Genomic DNA, 19,218 nt, shown 5'->3' with positions numbered 1-19,218 from the left:
CCATGGTATACTAATTTACATATCTTAAAACTGGGAATAATTATTATTACATACGAACTGGACGATCGTGTATTCCAAGTTAAAACCGAAAACCTCATTAATCGTTGAGTATACATAATAAACGACAGTACAAGTAAGAGTAGTGAATGTCATTAACTAGTGCAACTCATCCATCTTAGAAACTCAATGATCAACGGTCATTATTATGCCAAATTTTAGTAAACACAAATCCATAATTATTATCCATCATTGGTTTTCATAAAACAAAAATAAAAAATAAATAAATAACTTTATCCTTCTTTTGCAAACAATAATGATACCAATATTCCGTACAGTCCTAGATTGTAGTTCATATCTATTAAAAACAAAAACAAAAAAGAAATTCAATTTTTGGAGTTCATTTAATTTGTATTGTACTGTCTTACACCATTGTTAATAGTTATTTACAAGATCATAGTAAATTAAAAAATGATAATGTTATTGCCAACCTATATTATTATTGTTTTTGCTAACCCCTATTATTAAAAATCAAAATAAACTGAGTCTGCCATGTGATTAAACAACTAAATTTTGGGATGTTTCTACAGCGGTCGTTTGAAATATGACTACCTTATTATTTTAATGATAAACAATATGAGCGATCCATTTTTTCACACTATAAATTGGACACAATTAGTATTCTAATTTCTATGGTGCAAATATAATTTTTGAAAATTTTAATCCAACAAAAAATAAATATTTTTCAAGAAACTATAAAATTAAGAGTAAAAATACATAAATAAAACTAAAAATTTGATAAATTAAAAAATATTGATAATAATATTTTATAGCAAAAATAGAGTAATATAATTAATTAGTTGGATAAAAATACGTTTATTATGAACTATATAATCATTAAAATATTATGATAGTCATATTTCAAACGACCACAATAGAATTTTCATAAATTTCGACTAGGGACGTTGATTTAGTAAGTAAGTCTGCCATGTGATTGAAATTAAGACACGGACTAATTAAATTAATTTAGGGTTCGTTTGGCATCACTGTGGTTTTCTGTTTTTTGGTTTTTTGTTTTTTAAAATCATATGATATATGTCACATAATGAATCAAAAATTAGTCAAACTTATTAAAACCATGATAATTATGAAAACTGACAACAGAAAAGTGGAAACACCTTTTTCTTGTTTCCAGTTTTTGGTTTTTTGTTTCCAAAAAAACTGGAAACTGAAAACAAAAAACAATGCCAAACAAGCCCTTAGCAATTTATTTTGCTACTATCAGGTGCGACGTAATCAAAAAATAATTGCACTTAACTTATGGAGGTAATTGAACTAAAAACGTTTAACAAGAAACTACTCATGTGTTTCAAAAAAAAAATAGATTACTCACGTGTTTCTGATAAAAGCTGTGTACAACGTTGTTTACTCAGTGGGTAATGCATGAAAAAAAAATAGAGTACAACGTTGTTTTGGCAGCTAGCTTGCGCCAATTATCAAACAAATTCAACTGGCGCATGCTGAACTACTAACCCTAGTCCATGGAGTGGACAAGACAATGGATTAGACTAAAAAAATAGCTCTAGTGCCTGAACATCACTTTAAGGATTCCTCAAATATTGTTACAAATGTTAATTTTAGATAACTTATTGAGTTGGAGTAAAATTCAAATATAAAATCTTAGCCGTATACATTGGTAATAAACCATTTGATGTCGTTTTTCAACCGAAAATAAAGGAAGTGATTCCCTCCTTGTACGGTCATTTCAAACTTTTTATGACATGAAGTAGTTTGCCCTTCCCTATAAGAAGTTTGCATATCATGGCCTCATGTGTCAAAAATTTGACAAGAGTGGTGGGTGCTTAGAACGATTCAGTGAATACAAAACAACAAAACTCAAGGTTTTTTTAAAATTACCAAACGATTCAGTGAATTATAAGCTGATTAGGCATGAATATATGGGATTATCCTAGTTTTGAAGTTGTAATCAACGAAAGAAGGCAATTTGGGGTGGTAAGTAGCCAAATTAAATTTTTGTTTAAGTATGTACACTTAAAATTACTTATAAAATATATATGTACCATGACTAATGTCAATGTCCGCAGCGTATTCCGGGAACCATGGAAAACTACGTACGTGGAACCAATGGGCCAATTTCAGTTTATCGCGGACTAGCTAACTACCCGTGGAATGTTATTGTTCAAACCGTCGAACTAGGTTCAAAATGGAAATATTCTATTGATGACAGGTGGGAAAACTTTATTCTCGACAATCAGATAATTCTTGGGGACTTGCTAAGGGTTTACTTGTGTGACAACTCTACCTTTCGTCTCAGAGTGTTTAGAAATGGAGAAGAAGTAAATACTGAAGAAATTGAGGAAATAAGTAGTGATAGTGTAGAGAAAATTAATAATGATAGCACGTTGGAGACAGAACCAACAGCTTGGTTTAAGACTTCCTTAACAAGGTGGTACATGCAAAATGGCAAGTTGGTAATATGGTTAACACATCATGTACATACATTATTTATTTAAAGAAGTAAATAAAATGAATATATGAATTTCCTAACATGTTGAGTATACAAATTAATGCAGAATGTGCCCCTAAGATTTGCACGTGACCATTTTTCAAGCTTACGAAAGGAGACTCGGATCCGATTTCGTTTCGGGGAGGACGAGTGGAATGCGATACTTAGAGTTGATCGAGATCTTAATAATAATGTAATTCTTTTCCAGATTAATTGTATATTTAACAACATCGACATATTCGTTTAAGGTCAACAAGAGATGATTGTTGAGTATTATGGGGCACTTGATCCCCCAAAGTTTCAAATGTATTATCACTAGACTAAATTGGCTAGTAAAATTATTATTTGTAATTCGTTTTCTACGTATTGATTTTTTTTTTACTTTTTTTTTATTTTTTATTGTAAGATATAGCTAGAGTTATCCTAGAAAATGTAATTTTTGAAAAATTAATCCAATGATTGTACTCTGTATTTGAATTTGGAAAATTTGGCTCATTAAAACATTTATTCAAATACTTGATAATAATAACGGTTTTTATTGTTTAAGAAATCCAATTAAAATAAGATTAAACATAATATATTCGGAACCATTCTCAAATTTAAAAAAGTAAGACAAAGTAAAATCTACTAAAAAAATTTATGAAACCCTTATTAACAAAACACTGAAATTGTAGAAAAATTGTAATTTCTAAAGTAATAACGTTGTATTTGGAAATTTTAATTGTATACAACTTCGTTTTGGTATATGATTTTGTCAATATAACCGGTTCTTTACAAGGTCCTAATTTTACCAATCACTAAATCAACTTATTAGCATTTTAATACTCCAATAATTAAGTAACTTGGAGCAGCTGAGAATTTTTTGCATTACAAATCAATTTGCTAATTGCATTAGAGCTATTTTTGCTAAGTTTAATCCATTCTCTTGTCAACTCCATAGAATAGGGTTAGTAGTTCAGCATGCGCCAGCTGAATTTGTTTGATAATTGGCACAAGCTAGCTGCCAAAACACATCATCTCATAGTTATAGACTTGTAGTTACCAACTTACCCTATTAAGTAAAGTAGTTAAATCCCAACTACCCCAAACCCGTCTGGTTACAATCCAAACATGCACTACTAGAAATAGGCTAAATAGCGACGGAATTCTTCCGACGGACCTATTACTCCGTCGCAAATTTCAAAATTTCCGACGGAATAAGTTTCGTCGCAATATAGCGACGGAATATTCAAGTTCCGATGCGTTTTCCATCAGAATTATACTCTTCCGACGAAATTTTCCGTCAAAAATTAGTTGTTTACCTCCAACATCGCTTGCATTGTAGCAATCCGTGTCCAATTTTGTTTTGGCATATTATGACCGTTGATCATTGAGTTTCTAAGATGGATGAGTTGCACTAGTTATTATTCCCAAATTTAAGATATGTAAATTAGTATACCATGGACTAATGTAACATAATTACGTAGACAGTATAATATCTTGATGACGAATAAAATTAAAAAACTTATCTTCGTCATTCAACGGAATCGAAATCAAGATTGTCATGGTTAACCAATCCCGTAAGATTTTGAGTTTTAGAGTTTAGAGATCAATAAAATGGTGAAGGTAAGAGGGTTCATGGTTAGGGTTGATGATTAACATTTCAAAGGGTTTAGAGTTTAGAGGGTTTAGAGATAAGAGGGTTTTTAGGGGGTTTAGGGTTAACGGTAAGGGTTTAGGGTTTAGGAATAAGGCGCTAGGGTTTATGGTTTAGAGGGTTTATGGTTTAGAGGGACTAGGGTTTAGGGTTTATACGGTTCCGGGTTTAGAGGGTTTATATTTTAGAGGGTTTAGGGGGGTTTATGGTTTAGAGTTTATACGGTTCAGGGTTAGGGTTTAGGGTTTATACGGTTTAGGGTTTAGGGTTAAGGGTTTAAGGTTTAAGGTTAGGGTTTAGGGTTTTCAGGGTATCTGTAATTACATTTGTAATCTCATTTATCATTTAGGGTTTAGGGTTTTAGAGGGTTTAGGGTTTTAAAATTGATATTTGTTATTAGAGCCGTTAATCTCATTTATCATTTACGGTGCAAAGAGATAACTTTATTCATATAGTAATAGTAATTCAGCTCAATCTAATTTTTTTTGTATGTTTATGTACATTTGTTTATTTTGATTACGTGACACAGATACTTGGCACCTATTTAAATATTTAATAATCTAAACAACCAAGTTTACACCTAATACACGAGTTTGAAATAGATAAATTCGGTTTATATGATAATGTAAGAGTATAATTGTGCTAACATTATGATTAACGGTTTATTGTGTTTTGATAAAATCATTAAAGAATTAGGTTTTTTGGAAATAGGATTTAGGGTTAAGGGTTTAGGGTTTAATCATGCAATTATAAAAAGCCTAATATTAAATGCATAGTTCTTCATGATTAATACAATATATATATATATATATATATATATATATATATATATATATATATATATATATATATATATATATATATATATAAAGGGGAGTTTTTTCCCGAAATTTTAGAGAGCCGCGTAGGATTTAATTTTCTTAGCGCGCCATGTCAGATTATAAATTTTAGTTGTAGCCAATTAAATAAGAGATTATAAATTTCTTTTAGAATCAATTAATTCAAATGCCAAGCAAGCAAAATTGACGAATGATATTTTTAACTTTAAATTAATTAAATATAAAATATTATCTTTTGATATTAGAAATTTTATATAAATATGTAACAAATTTTAGCACAAAAATACAACAAAAGAAATACTTTTAAAAATTTAAACAAACCGTGCATCGCACGAGCTTCATGAAATTATAAGGGTTTAGGGTCTAGGGTTTAATCATTCAATAATAAAAAGCCTAATATTCATAATTAATACAAATATTAAAAAAATAATTTTTAACAAAATTTTACAAGATTCGATGTATCCTTATATCTAACAGTATGGTTTAAAAACGGTTTTTGGATCCAAACAGCATGGTTTTTTGCTAAGTCCAGCTCTTGCTAAGTACAACCGTAGGTGAAACACCCATAATTCGCTGCACAAGTGTCCAGTAGTTTTATTAACAACATAAAAAAGGCGCATAGTCTTAGTTCCAAATCACATACTGCTTTCCACTCTCTCATTCATAAGCCAGACCTCCTCTGTTTCCAACCGACACTCCACATGGCAAGACAAATCTTCGACCCAAAAAACCCCGTGTATCCTCCTGGCTGCTATGTCGTGACCACCCCAAAATTGCTGACTTTCTGTGAACCAAACACTTCAAGCAACCCTGAAATGAACTTCAACAAGTTCATGTACTTTGCACCAAAAGGTGAATCCTACCAAATTATCCCTGATAAGGTCATTAGGGACATAATACGTGGCCCTGAAACCCCTTGGGATTACAAGCTGCAAGGAATGGTCATGATTGGCCCCTCAGGTAACCGTGGTCCTGCCCATCTTCCAAATTTAATTGATTGTGTTGGAATAGTGCATATTGTTGATGTGGTTGGGAAGCTGAACAAGGAAGATAACAAGGAAGATGTCGTGTATGATACCTCTAATATTAGTGAAATTATTCCTATTTTCCTTGAAAGTGTCATTGACCCATGTCCTAACATAGTAGTTAAAGGTCTTGTTTACCCTCTCAAAGCTAGAAAGGTTGAAACCTCGTTGGCTTGTTACGGTGATGGATTCAAAATTTTCTATGTGCATGCTAAGATAAGTTAAATTTTCATATCAATTGTCGCTAGCAACTTTAAAATTGATTGTAATTTAAGGTATGTGGATGTTAAGCTTGATTGCAAGTATGACAAAGGGAGTGAAGCCTTTGAATTAGGTTCTTCAATTGTTGTGTGGAATGCTAGGAGTGTGACCCGTCCCTTGTTTAAGGACAATCTTCTAAAGTTTGTGAATGTTCACAAGCCCATCATTTTCTTAATAACTGAGGCTAGGGTGGGAAGGTAATCCTTTGAAGAGGTTGTCAAGGCATTTGAGTATGAGGTTGATTGGTCACTTGATGAGAGTGTAGGGTTGAGTAGGGGTGTTATTGTGATTTGGTATGATAAAAAGGTGGATTCAGGTGAGTTTATTGTTGCTGCCGAGGGGGATTGCCCTTTGAGGACGCTTGGGCTCTTGTAGGTATGTACAATACACCTTCCTCACTTTATTTAACTAAATTTGACTCAATTAATTAAAGTTAATTTCTAGTATGGTTGACTAACTTTTTTTCTATTTATAACTGTAGCCAAAGCCAGCCCCGTAACCAAGTGACTCCCCCAGGTTGATGGTGCGTAAAGAAGGAATGTTCTACCAGCGTTGGAATGTGTGTTAATGGCTGTTTGTAATGGAGCATTTGTAGTTCTTCATGATGTGTTATTAAGTTTTGTCTAGCTGTTTTAATGTAATTCGTAGGGTTGGCTTATTTTCATGTAGTGGTTATCTCCGTTCCCATGAACTAATTCTCGTAATGTGCGGCTAATGATGATCTATTAATAAAGGCAAATGTATTTGCCATTTGGTTTAAAAGACTGCTATTACCAAATACAATGTTTGACATTGTGAAATGATGTTTGTGACATGAGATTAGTGATAAAAAGCAATTACACACAAACTATTGTTGAATATGGTAATCATTGAATTGAGTAAATATGGTAATCATTGAATCGAGTACACCATTAACACAAAGTATTGTTGAATATGGTAATCATTGGTGAAACTAATCCGGCGATACCACTCAATGTACGTATTGTTGAAACTAATCCGGTGATAAAACTCAAATTATTGTAGAATAATAAGATAATCGTTAAATGTACTTAGAATGCGAAGTAAATAAGTGAATGAACTAATCCGGTGATAAAACTCAATTTGTTGTTGAAACTAACTAATCCGGTGATAAAACTCAAAATTTTTATAGAATAATAAGATAATCGTTAAATGTACTTAGAATGCGAACTAAATAAGTGATTAAACTAATCCGGTGGTAAAACTCAAAATTTTGTAGAATAATAAGATAATTGATAAATGTACTTAGAATGCGAAGTAAATAAGTGATTGAACTAATCCGGTGATAAAACTCAAAATTTTTTAGAATAATAAGATAATCGTTAAATGTACTTAGAATGGGAAGTAAATAAGTGATTGAACTAATCCGGTGATAAAAACTCAATTTGTTGTTGAAAGTAATCCGGTGATAAAACTCAAAATTTTGTGAAATAATAAGAATAATAAGTTAATTTACGAGTCTGGTGTCCCAAACCTAAATTGTTAAATGTACTTAGAATGCAAAGAATAATAAGCTAATTTACGAGTCCGGTGTCCCAAACCTACCCGTAATTTGTTCTATGTATTGAATTTTTGCAAAATGAAAAACTTGAATTTAATATTTTTACTCTATATAACCTACAAGTAGCAAGCAAACCACACAAATTACAACAGCATGTCTCTAAATGTAGACGATCAGTACACGGTAGAGCTGTCAAAAGCTGACCCGACCCGAAATACCTACCCGAACCCGATTATTAACCGACCCATCTGAACCCGAAAAAAATGGTGACCCAAACCCGACCTGAAACCAACCCTAGACTCGAGTTGACCCGAGTATTTGAGACCCGAACATGAACCGACCTAGAGATGACCCGACCCGAATGAAACCAGTAAATTATTGACTTGAACCGAACCCGACTTGAACCGAAATTGACCCAAACCCGTTTTAACCCGTCAAAACCTGAATTTAACCGGACTTGTTACTAACCTGACCTGAATTCAACCCGACCCGTTCCTAACCCGGCCCGAATTTAACCCGACCTGTTACAAACCCGATCCGAAATCAACCCGACTTGTTATTGACCCGACCCAAATTTTACCCGACCTATTACTAACCCGACCCAAAAATTCAACCCGGTCTGTTACTAACCCGACTCGAAATCAACACGACTTGTTAATGACCCAACCTAAATTCAACCCAAATTGTTCCTGGCCCGCTTTCAAATCACCTTAAATTCAATTTAGACCACCTTATTATTGTTGATCAAAACATTTTGTCTAGGGAGACCAAGTCGGTCCAGGCCAGCAAAAGAAAGAAGCATCATCCCCAAATTTAAGAGTTAAATATAGTATATATTTGTTGTATGGTCAAAGGAGATAATTATCTTCCTAAATTATAGATTATAGTTCCTTAGTATGTTGCCTATATTATAGTCAAAGGAAATAATTAGCTTGATAAAAATGATAATTATCTATTTATAGTTAGTTGAACCCGAATATGACCCGACTTGGAAATGACCCGACCTGATTGTAACCCGCAAATTATTGACTTGAACATAACCTGACTTGAACTCGAGAATGACCCGACTTGGAAATGACCCAACCTGATTATAACCCGCAAGTTATTGACTTAAACCGAACCCGACTTGAACCCGAGAATGACCCGACCTGATTATAACCCGCAAATTATAAACTTGAACCGAACACGACTCAAACCTAAGAATGACCCGACTTGATTCTAACCCGCAAATTATTGAGTTGAACTGAACCCGACTCGAACCCGAGAATTACCCTAACCCGTTTTAACCCGTGAAAACCCGAATTAAACCCGACCTATTGTTCACTCGACCCAAATGTAACCCAACCTGTTATTAACCCGACCTAAACCCGATAAGATGTATGACCCGACTCAAGCATGACCCAACCCGAACCCGACCCGCATAGGTTACGGCACTAATCCGAATTAACCCAACCCGAGTTGACTCGACCCACTCTTACCCAACCCAAACCCAACCCGTTTACCCGAATTGACAACTCTAGTACATGGGGCTTGATGAACTTCGACAAGTTTATGAGAGTTGGGAAAAGTAATATAATAAGTACAGATTGGCCTAAATTCAAGGCCCATTTTATTAACCCCAAATGATACACCAATAAATCCAACAATAATCTGTTACACATCCAAATTATTAAGTATACATAGGCCCAATACCAATGGCCCAAGTGGAGCTAAACGGTCTACTATTAAAAATCTTAAAATCCAATCCAACGCAGTTTTTAGTACAACATTCATCGTCGATCACATTATTAGGAAAATACAACAATATTCCGGGAAACATTATTAGTCCGGAGATGGTTGAGCCATCTGTCTTGTAGCAGAGCAAGCATTTGACTTGGCGCACCTCGCTGCACAATTAAAAGAAATTTGCAATTATTTAACCCTGATATCATATACAATGTAATGGATGCACTGCTCATACTTACAATTATTTGAAAGAGTTCAATAGACGGTGAAGGGTTGCCGACACGTAATACACACAACTCTATTGGCTCCCCAAATTTGGCGAGAAGCCAAGAACTTCTCCAAGTACGAGCTTCGTTACCATGTCGATCATACATTTCACACACTACAACCATGAATTCAGTAAAAGGAGATTGTAGGAAACTATTCAAAGCACACAGCATCATATGTAACCCCTCCAGACCTCCAGTAAATAACAAGACATGTGTCAAAGGCAAAACAAAACTACAGTCAACACTAATACTTACACCCCTAAATCCTAAAAAAAAAAAAAAAATAATAAAAAAAAGAGCAAATAGCTAATGGTATAACCTCAGCAGTAGCATCCAACTGCATCGCATATAAGCAACGAATTTGTTTTCAAAAACATCAGTCCACTGCAGTTGCCAATTAATCTGATTATAGTAAACGTAATTCAAATACAAACATACCCAAGCAATGAGTCGAGTTAACACATGGACCAATTCTGATGATAAACTCCTTCAAGTATGACAAACGTAGAGTCTTGTCAGTTAACAACTACAATAGCTTGAGAGAGCATGTAATGAAGCAACTAATACTAATCAAAGCATTAATCTTGATTAACTCCTTACCACCTAGATAAGACTAAACCATTAACCACATTGGGGACGTTGCAAGTAGGAGATATCAATGAATCACATCCTGCTGTACACCTCCTTCGGTTAGGCCGTTTCCTTTGCTGTTCAATTCAGTGTTTTAGTGGACCACACCTCTTCTTCATGTTATTCCTCGTCTTCATGTTATGCCCAAACTGATGATAACATAGTATTAACCACACTAACAATCATTATTAACCAAACAATTTAAGTAATCATTATTAACCAAACAATTTAAGTAATCAAATAAAACATAACTAATCTACCTCTGCCACAAGGGAAGGCCCGTTACTATCCCGAGCTTCCTTTGAATGCCTCTCCCTGTACGCTATGTCCAAAGTCTGTATAAAAAAAATACTATGACAAACAAATACCTAAAAAACCAAATTGATCAATGCCAACCTTATTCACAATCACTAATCCCCAACTGCCCATAATCACGTCCACTAGCAATTTGATCCTCTTTAGTGGCAATACCTATCATGTTATTGTCCAAAACCTTTATTCTGGGAAATTCACCCCAATTCACAGGGAACCGGTTTAACTTATCCAAATAAAACACCTACATTTAACCATCACATAAATCACATTGCATATCAACTCAATTTAAACAAAGTTACCATCAACTCAATGTAAACAATGTGACAACAAACACATTAATATATCGATTTAGCAAATAAATATACATACCACTGCAAATATAGTACACCCACCACACCCACCGGCAAAACCATTTGAGTAAAACCGAGGAGCATAACTGGCAACGCTCTCCATCAACTTATTCAACACCAGTTCACACCAGTTGTACGAAGAAGCGTCCATAGCACAAGTCAAGGCAGGAAACAAATCACATCCCAACCTAGGGGACTGTGTAGGGCACAACACCATTTCAAGTGACAACAACAAGAATAATGTCTTGAATTCCTCCTCCTCATGTGCCTCCCATTTCCATCCACCCTTTCCATCAACTTTGAATTCACGAGGATGCCTACTGATGTATTAACTCTACCAGCAAACTTCCTTGAACTTGTGTTAGTGGGTTGACCATATTTGTCCAGGATTTTATTCACATTTTCTTGCAAAATAGATGACTTACACTTACCTGTCGGGACAGTTAAACCACCATTAGGAATGCCTAAGACCCAATGAACTTGATTAGTAGATAACCTAAATTGTTTCCCATTAGGTGCAATAAGCACCTTATTCACAGGATCTATACCACTCATTATCCAATATCCCAACTGCCGAGGTAAGAGTATGTCACTTGGAGCTGTTAACAACCCACCCAAACCCATTTTATTAACCCAGCATATCCTTCTATCATCAAAAGTGTGACATATTCTAGAAAAGGTCTCAATACGGCAATTCATATTTGGTGGCTGCAAATTTAAGATAGCAGATATAATTACTAAAATCAGTTCACCTTCTAAAGTTCGGAGATAAAAAGGAAAAACAAGACACTAACTTAAAACATACCCTCCCATACACTTCAACTTGCTGCTTAATAACCTCACCCTTTCTCTTCACTTGACCACCAACACTAATAGAACCATCCTTGACAAGATCAACATCATCAATTTGATATGGATCGTTTGAAATTTGAATTGGGTTCAAATAAACTAATCAAATCAATACAATATCTAACCATAGCCATACCATAAACAATTCAGTTCGGAGAACTTTAACTTGAGGACTTGATGAATGAGTCCTAACCTGTACAGATCAAAATTGCACAAATCCATTGTTCACTAACCAATTGACTACACTGAACACATTTTCAATTGGAATTGAAGACCAAAACTATTATAATTTACCATTCTTGGAATCCCACGACGAGTTTTTGAGAACTTTCGCATTATCTCCAATTGAGAACCTAGAATCATTCCAAAATTAATACACTACATCATAAACCAGTTATTATGATTAGCTTAGGATTATTCAGCTTAGCATTTCAGCACTTCACCAGTTAAGCAATTCAGCAATTCAGAAATCAAGAAATTCAACAATAGAGCATTTTAGAAATTGAGCAAACCAACGGAGCAATTCAACAATTGAGCATTTCAGCAATTGAGCCATAGAAGAAATTGAGCAAACCAACGGAGCAATTCAGCAATGAACAAAGTTAAAACAACATGCAACTCATTGACATAAAGTTCATTTTGAAAGGAATGGTGTCCTTTGAATAAGTGGGGAGATGATAGGGGTACACATGGTATACAAAAGAATTTGTACACCGTTAATTCTATTGGTTAAAATGGAATCTTTTTTTGGTGGAATATATAAATTTTCATTTAAATTTTAATACCCAATTTCTGAAAATTTCAAATTTAAATTTCAAATTTAATTGGATTTCAAAAGTCTCAACCATCTATTAATGATTTTACTGTTTTCAATAAATTAATTTTAATTAATTAATTTTGTATTTTTGTCCATGTATTTTTCATGAAAACCAGTATGATGTACTACGTATAAAATTTCATTTCCTTTCAACTTTCCAAAAAAAGCTTCATTTTTTTAATTCGTCTACTTTTAAATTTTTAGGTTTTCAAAAAAAAAAAAAAAAAAAAAATTTAGGTTAATGAGTTTTAAATTAGAGATTAAACATAACAAAATTATGGTTAAGCACTTGAGCGTGAGCTTCAACCAATTGAAAAAATGGTGATAGGTGTAATCTATCCATAACTCCATAAGTTTCATCGAAATAATAATTTCGGTAGATATAAAATCTTCCAAAACGACTGAAAATGTGTTATTGTCTAGGATTCATGATGAAATTATGGTATGGGATGTATCCTGTATCATGTAACTTCATATTATTCTATGTTGGAGCTGAATGGGTTTTAATGTTTTATGTTTCCATAACAATATCTAATGTTATGAGTATATTGAATGTTGCGGCAATTGATACTTTGATATATTTGTGATAACCTTAAGATTAGATAATATGTTGATAAAATGATAAGATATAAAATACAAATAGTATATCCTTTCTTGTTCTTTTTTCTTTTTCTTTTTCTTTATTTTTTTTTTTTTTTGTCATGATTAAGGTATGACTATGGCCGACAAGTATTGTTAATTTTTCTAATTAGCAAATACTAATAAAATGCCTACATTATGCGTAAGGGAAATGAATTGATTTGATATTCATGAAGTTTTATAAAATAGACATGAAATATAATGAATCGACTCATCAAGTATTGAAAAGTATGAAATATATTAATACAAAAATATATATATATATATATATATAAGCAAGGAGATAATTAGACATGTAATAACCGGAAATGAGCAAGATGAACTATACAAGTCTTAAATCCAATTTAACATCTTATGAATACTGCAAATACAAAAATGTTCTTAAAAAATGTTTAATGAACCTTTAAATAATGTTACAACTAGTGTGTATCTCGGGCAATGCACTGGGTTTTACTTTGAATATTAACAAATATTATTTGACCTATAATAAATAAACTAGATAATTAAAATAAAAGTGAACAATAATAACTATATAACTAAATAAGTGCTCTCAAATTGATGTTTAATACAAAGTATTTAGTATATTTTAATTGAATATGAAACATAATTAAAAGATACTCCGTAGCAAAGATGGTTAGAACATTAGATTGTTTCTTATTGGTCTTGTGTTCAAACCTAATAAACATTTTTATTGCATTAAAACATGTTTATAGTACGATGGATGATGTGGCATATAATACTTGTGAAAGGTGATGTGGCATATATCTAATACATGTGAAGGGTACCACGTGACACATATTCCGTTTTAGGAATGCTTTTTAATAGATAAGTATAGATTGTGGATCAATTAATAGCCCAAAATTTAAAATTTGGATTTCAACTTATAAACATTTAAATTTATAAGCTATATAAATTAATAATGGTTCACATTGCATAAGGTGCGACAAAATAATTTTCAAGTGTAAGATCGCGATGAGATGTGCCAATTGATCCATTAATACAAATGGTAGTGAAGGATTACAAGCAATTTATCAAGAGTTACAAAAAGATAACTAGGGTTATAAATTATTCAACATGATACTAATTAAAAAGGGAGGTTAAGTCCAAAAATGATCGTATATATAAAGTACTTTATTATAAACTAGATTAGATCCCGTGCCATGCACGGTGATCTATAGTTATAACTAAATTAGCCCCGTACGATGCACGACATAAAAAATTTCTTTAAAATAAATATATTTTATATATGTACCTCATATGAGAAAAAAAATATATATATATATAGAAACATAACCATTAATTCCAATGGTATTTAGATCTAAATAATTTTGAAGATAGTAAAAAATTTAACCAAATTATACAATACAAAGTACTAATAAACTGGAAGTAATTATTTTTGGAAGCCAGATAGTTTTTTTGTATAAATTTATAATAATGTAAAAAAAAAAAAAAAAAAGATAGCATAATACTCCCTCCGTTTCAATTTGTTAGTCCTATTTTGGTGTTTTAAAAAAATCTACCCATATTGAATGTATTCCACTTTTAACTTAGTTTTTATTTCCTATTTTATACATATTAAATTCTGATTGATTTATATAATTGATTATGAATTGATGACATGACTCTAAGTATTTGAATTATTCCCTTGAATTATACAAGTATGTTTGATGGTTTCCTAAAAAAATCAAAAATAATTTAAATAATTAAGCAAAACTATTTATGAATTATTTTTTTACTTTAATGTTAGATTCCAAATATTCTTGTTTCCTTATTTTATGTGATTGATATGGGACTATCATATTAAACGGAGGGAGTATACTAATTGTCTTCTACAAAAATATACTCCGTATATATAATTATTTAATAATTTAAGGTAAAAAATAAGAAGGTTTCGTTCAAAAAATAAGTAAAAATAAAAATAAAAATATGATGTCAGCAATTGATTTAGGCGGGAGTTTTTTTACCACAACTTGACATTTGTACAATTTAAATAGGGGATGATGTCAGCGGTTGTTAGTTTAGTTATATTTATAGATATATTCGAATTATAGATCAACTAGATGAAACTCGTGCGATATACGGTTTGTTTTATATTTTGAAAATAAAATAAAAAAAATATAATATATATTTTCGTTTAAATGACAAAAAAGATAAAATCAAATATATTTTATTTGTTTATTCGCTCTTCAAGCTCTTGAAAAACTCAAATATATATATATATATATATATATATATATATATATATATATATATATATATATATATATATATATATATTATTGCTTCATTCTCTACTAAGTTATGGTTCACATTGCCTCTTATGTCACTTGATATATTGAGCTCATTATGTATTGAGTTGATGACATCACGTTGCAAATATAAATTTTATACCACATGATATATTATTGATACAAAATTATTTTTTATAAAAGATACGACAACTAATCCATTAATATTAAGGGTTATTAAATGATACACCAAAGTTATGTAAAGGTAGCGGAGGGTGATAAAAAAAAAATTAAAAATGATACTAGTTAAAAAGAAAAGCTAAGTTCAAAATCAATAGCATCTCTATAGAAAATACAAATATGCTCCTAAAAAGTGTTTAATGATCCTTTAAATATTGTCACAATTGTATACCAATTCTAATACATGTTTTTTTAATTTTGATTTCAAAAAATTTTAAATTTAAAGTTATAGGCGATAAAGACGTGGCTTATAAAATAGAAATAAAAAATTAAGGCTATGTCAAACATTAACAATTTTGTTTGTTTAAATTACATTTAAAATTGTTTTTAGCCCTTTAATTCTTAATACAATTATACGAAGTACAACATATAATCCAATAATCTTGTTTGTAATATATTGTAGAGAACACAAAAATAGTAGTCGTGTTTTGATAAAAAAGTTTACCTCATCACTATAATATCAACAGTAAAAAATTTAATATTTTTAATTTTTTTTATTAATACGCTTCGAAGCACTCAATTAAAGTATAGACCACATTACCATTCAAAAAAAAGAAAAAAAAAAAAAAGAAGAGTATAGAACCACATTTTTTTTTTTAGCTGAGGAAAAGTATAGACCACATTATTTCCTCATTTCTTAGCAAAAGTCCTGACAATACTGCAAATATACAATCAAAGCTAGGAAATAAGTCGTAAATATCATCAATTATCAAAGGATAACTCAGAGCAACTTGATGATCAACGCTCCAAGATATGACACACCGCTTGACCGTCACTTTGATGATTAGCTTCTGCAACATGGATCTCCCACTTCTCACAAACCTGAATTGTAATGTACTGTCGGACATCTTTGACAACCACTCCGAAGCACATTCCCACCTCTTCGATCATCAGTGCATCATCATTAATTTATACAGAGTATCATATTATTAAATGGTCATTTCCAAATGATGTTTTTTTAATCATAAAACATTCTAGAAAAATACTTTACTTTATGCTAAATTATTCAATCAAAAATTTGTAATTAAAAGCTTAGATACGGTAGCATAGAAGAACTAATCCCCTGCTTTACATAGTCGTCAAAAATAGCACGATACGCCCAACGGACTAAATACCAATAATTGTTGCAATTGTGACAATGACAGATCCGAAGGTAAAGGAGAATTAAGAAGTACTTCAACAGCAGCAAAATAAGGGGGCGTTTGGTTCAAACAATGGTATGGGTTTGGAATGAGGAATGAAACCTGGGTGGTATGGGGTTGGAACTTGATACTTGATTTCATGTGTTTGGTTTTTATCTAGGAATGATGGTTTTCCTTTTAATTTTAAACCTAAAGGTATGGGTATGAGCCATACCCACCTCCTCCCTTGGGTTTCAAAAACCCATACCTTGAGGGTTTGAGGTATGGGTTTGAAAAATGAAATTTCAAGAAACAAACACAAGGTATGGGTTTTGGTCATTCCAAACCCATATCTTATACCTAATATGCTTGAACCAAACACCCCCTAAATAATTCTGAGGTTTAGAAATGAAAATTGTGAAGAAGGAATTAGGTTTTTCTATAAACATTTCCATTGTCTCCGATTTGCTTTTGCAATAAACATAATTAGCGCTCAATCTATTATATTTGTGGTTAAAAAAGTATCAAAAAACAACAAACAAAATTACCCAAAAAAAATGAATTCCCAGAAAAATTAAAGAATTGTTGATTAATTTAGGAAAAAGGTGGAAACCATTGAACATGATTTGAAGTTGAAGCTAATCTGATTGTTGGTTAGCAATAAAAATGGAGGTTCATAATTTTCTCTCTCCTAATACATTTCCCAATACTTAAGTTTCCCGCTTACACTCTCTTGTTCTCACCTAATGCTAAAGACTTTGTCGCTCATATTTCCCTCTCTTTTCCCTCCTATTACTTAGTAGGACATAGTGACTTGGCAAAATGTGATTAGTGGTGTACAAAAGTATATTGTACACCATGTGTACCCCTAGCCTTTACCGAATAAGTGCATTATTCCGATAGAGGGTTCGGAATTATTAGAAAGCTAATTATTCAGTGAGGCCAAGTGATCGGAATGCCTGGGTGGAGGCCGCTTTCGATCAGTAATATTAATGTATAATTAATATTACAGCTTAATCTTAACTGAACCCTTCGGGTCACACCCAAGCAATTAGCGAACCGAAGCAACGAATTAATTCGGAAGGAATTAATGAGTCGGCCGAGTAATTAATATTCAGACGTCGGAAATTCGAGCTTGGAGCGTCGAAACCGAGCGTCGGAAGTCGAGTCAAAAATGATAAAAAGACGAGACGAGAAAATAATTAATAAATTAACATAATGACCAAAATACCCCTAGCATCGGAATGCCCCAAGAAAACCGAGTGCTAGGGGCATAAGGCCTAGCTAGGCGGCTAGCAAGCGCACCAAGCCGAGCCTAAGCTGGCTGGTGCGTGCTAGCGCACCAACATTGGCAGTGCTGCTGGTGCATGGCTAGCAAGCATTGCTAGCATGCGCTAGCAGCAGCTGCATCAAGCCAGCAATGCTAGCTAGCCAGCATCGCACTAGCGTGCTAGCACTGCTAGCAGTGCGTGCGTGCTGGCGCGCAGGGGCTGCGATGCATGCGCATGGCGCGCCACGCCCAGCAGCAAGCAGCTAGGCTGGCACGCGTGCGATGATGCTGCTAGGCCAAGGCAGCAGTGCCCAGCCGCAAGCACCAAGCGCCAGCAAGGTGTAGACACCCAAATGTGTCTCCCCAAAACCAAACCCAGTGAAGAATACCTTTCACGTCACTTAATTATCGAACGAAGTGAAAGTGTGAAAAGTTTTGAGATGCGGTCGTTTTAATAAAATATCTTTCTTTCTGTTTTTGAAAACATTTCTTTTCTTACTCTATTTATGAAAGTAGGCAGTCCAATTTAGTTTAGTCCATGATAAGGGTCTAATAATAGTGTAGTTGGATCAGGCTCGAAAAGAGCTTTCCAGCGATATATTATAAGCCCAATTCCGATGAGTAATGTGGAAGTTATGGTCAAAATATTAAATTGGGCTCGAAATGAATTTTATATGCGGCCTGATGATCTAGAGGAGGGCCTATTAATTATTATTCCTAAAGTTGTTAGGGTTGATTTTAATCTTCTAGAATATTTAGAAGGTTCTTTTAAGTTCTAATAGAATTAGGATTGATAATTATTATTTTTAAAGAGTTTTATTTGGAATAAAATAAGTGTTTTATGATAAACCCGATTTTAATTTGATAAACACGGAATTTGCTGCTTAATCATATTAAGAAGAGGATTCCGCGTACAAAGCGCGTTTTATCTTTTAATTAGCACCAAACGACAGAGTTTGTC

General features: G+C 32.7%; 1 protein-coding gene across 13 annotated transcripts; it reads right to left on the bottom strand.

Moving 5' to 3' along the window:
* Positions 1 to 9,412: 9,412 nt before the first annotated feature.
* On the bottom strand, positions 9,413 to 12,586 carry LOC145590733 (uncharacterized). 13 transcript variants are annotated; one of them, XR_014102142.1, is made up of 7 exons: positions 12,237 to 12,586; positions 10,689 to 12,135; positions 10,399 to 10,577; positions 10,237 to 10,285; positions 10,118 to 10,135; positions 9,769 to 9,989; positions 9,413 to 9,690 (listed from the first exon to the last, which is right to left on the bottom strand). XR_014102142.1 is itself a non-coding variant. In XM_081647135.1 (6 exons), exons 2-4 carry the CDS (start codon positions 11,308 to 11,310, stop codon positions 10,515 to 10,517), a joined length of 336 nt encoding a protein of 111 aa, XP_081503261.1. In that variant the 5' UTR covers positions 11,311 to 12,135; positions 12,237 to 12,586; the 3' UTR covers positions 9,413 to 9,690; positions 9,769 to 10,285; positions 10,399 to 10,514. The 13 variants fall into 13 exon arrangements, 3 of the variants coding, with proteins under 3 accessions (XP_081503261.1, XP_081503262.1, XP_081503260.1); XR_014102143.1 differs by lacking the exon at positions 10,237 to 10,285 and having other exon boundaries at positions 10,118 to 10,182; XR_014102140.1 differs by having other exon boundaries at positions 9,769 to 10,577; positions 10,689 to 11,524; positions 12,079 to 12,135; positions 12,237 to 12,295; positions 12,386 to 12,586.
* Positions 12,587 to 19,218: the final 6,632 nt, after the last annotated feature.

The sequence above is a fragment of the Chenopodium album genome, chromosome 18 (genome assembly GCF_948465745.1).
Source record: "Chenopodium album chromosome 18, dcCheAlbu1.1, whole genome shotgun sequence".
Lineage (NCBI taxonomy): Eukaryota > Viridiplantae > Streptophyta > Magnoliopsida > Caryophyllales > Amaranthaceae > Chenopodium > Chenopodium album.
The sequence above is the reverse complement of the archived record's forward strand: the minus strand, read 5'-3'. Positions and strand labels throughout refer to the sequence as shown.

What these genes read in the sequence shown, in the direction of transcription:
- LOC145590733 (XM_081647134.1), bottom strand. Translation starts at nt 11,310, where the DNA reads ATGGTGTTGTGCCCTACACAGTCCCCTAGGTTGGGATGTGATTTGTTT. An exon ending in GGTGTACTATATTTGCAGTG is followed by an intron (nt 10,764 to 11,112) that starts GTATGTATATTT and finishes TTTTTTATACAG; the next exon opens with ACTTTGGACATAGCGTACAG. An exon ending in GGCCTTCCCTTGTGGCAGAG is followed by an intron (nt 10,578 to 10,688) that starts GTAGATTAGTTA and finishes TGTTATCATCAG; the next exon opens with TTTGGGCATAACATGAAGAC.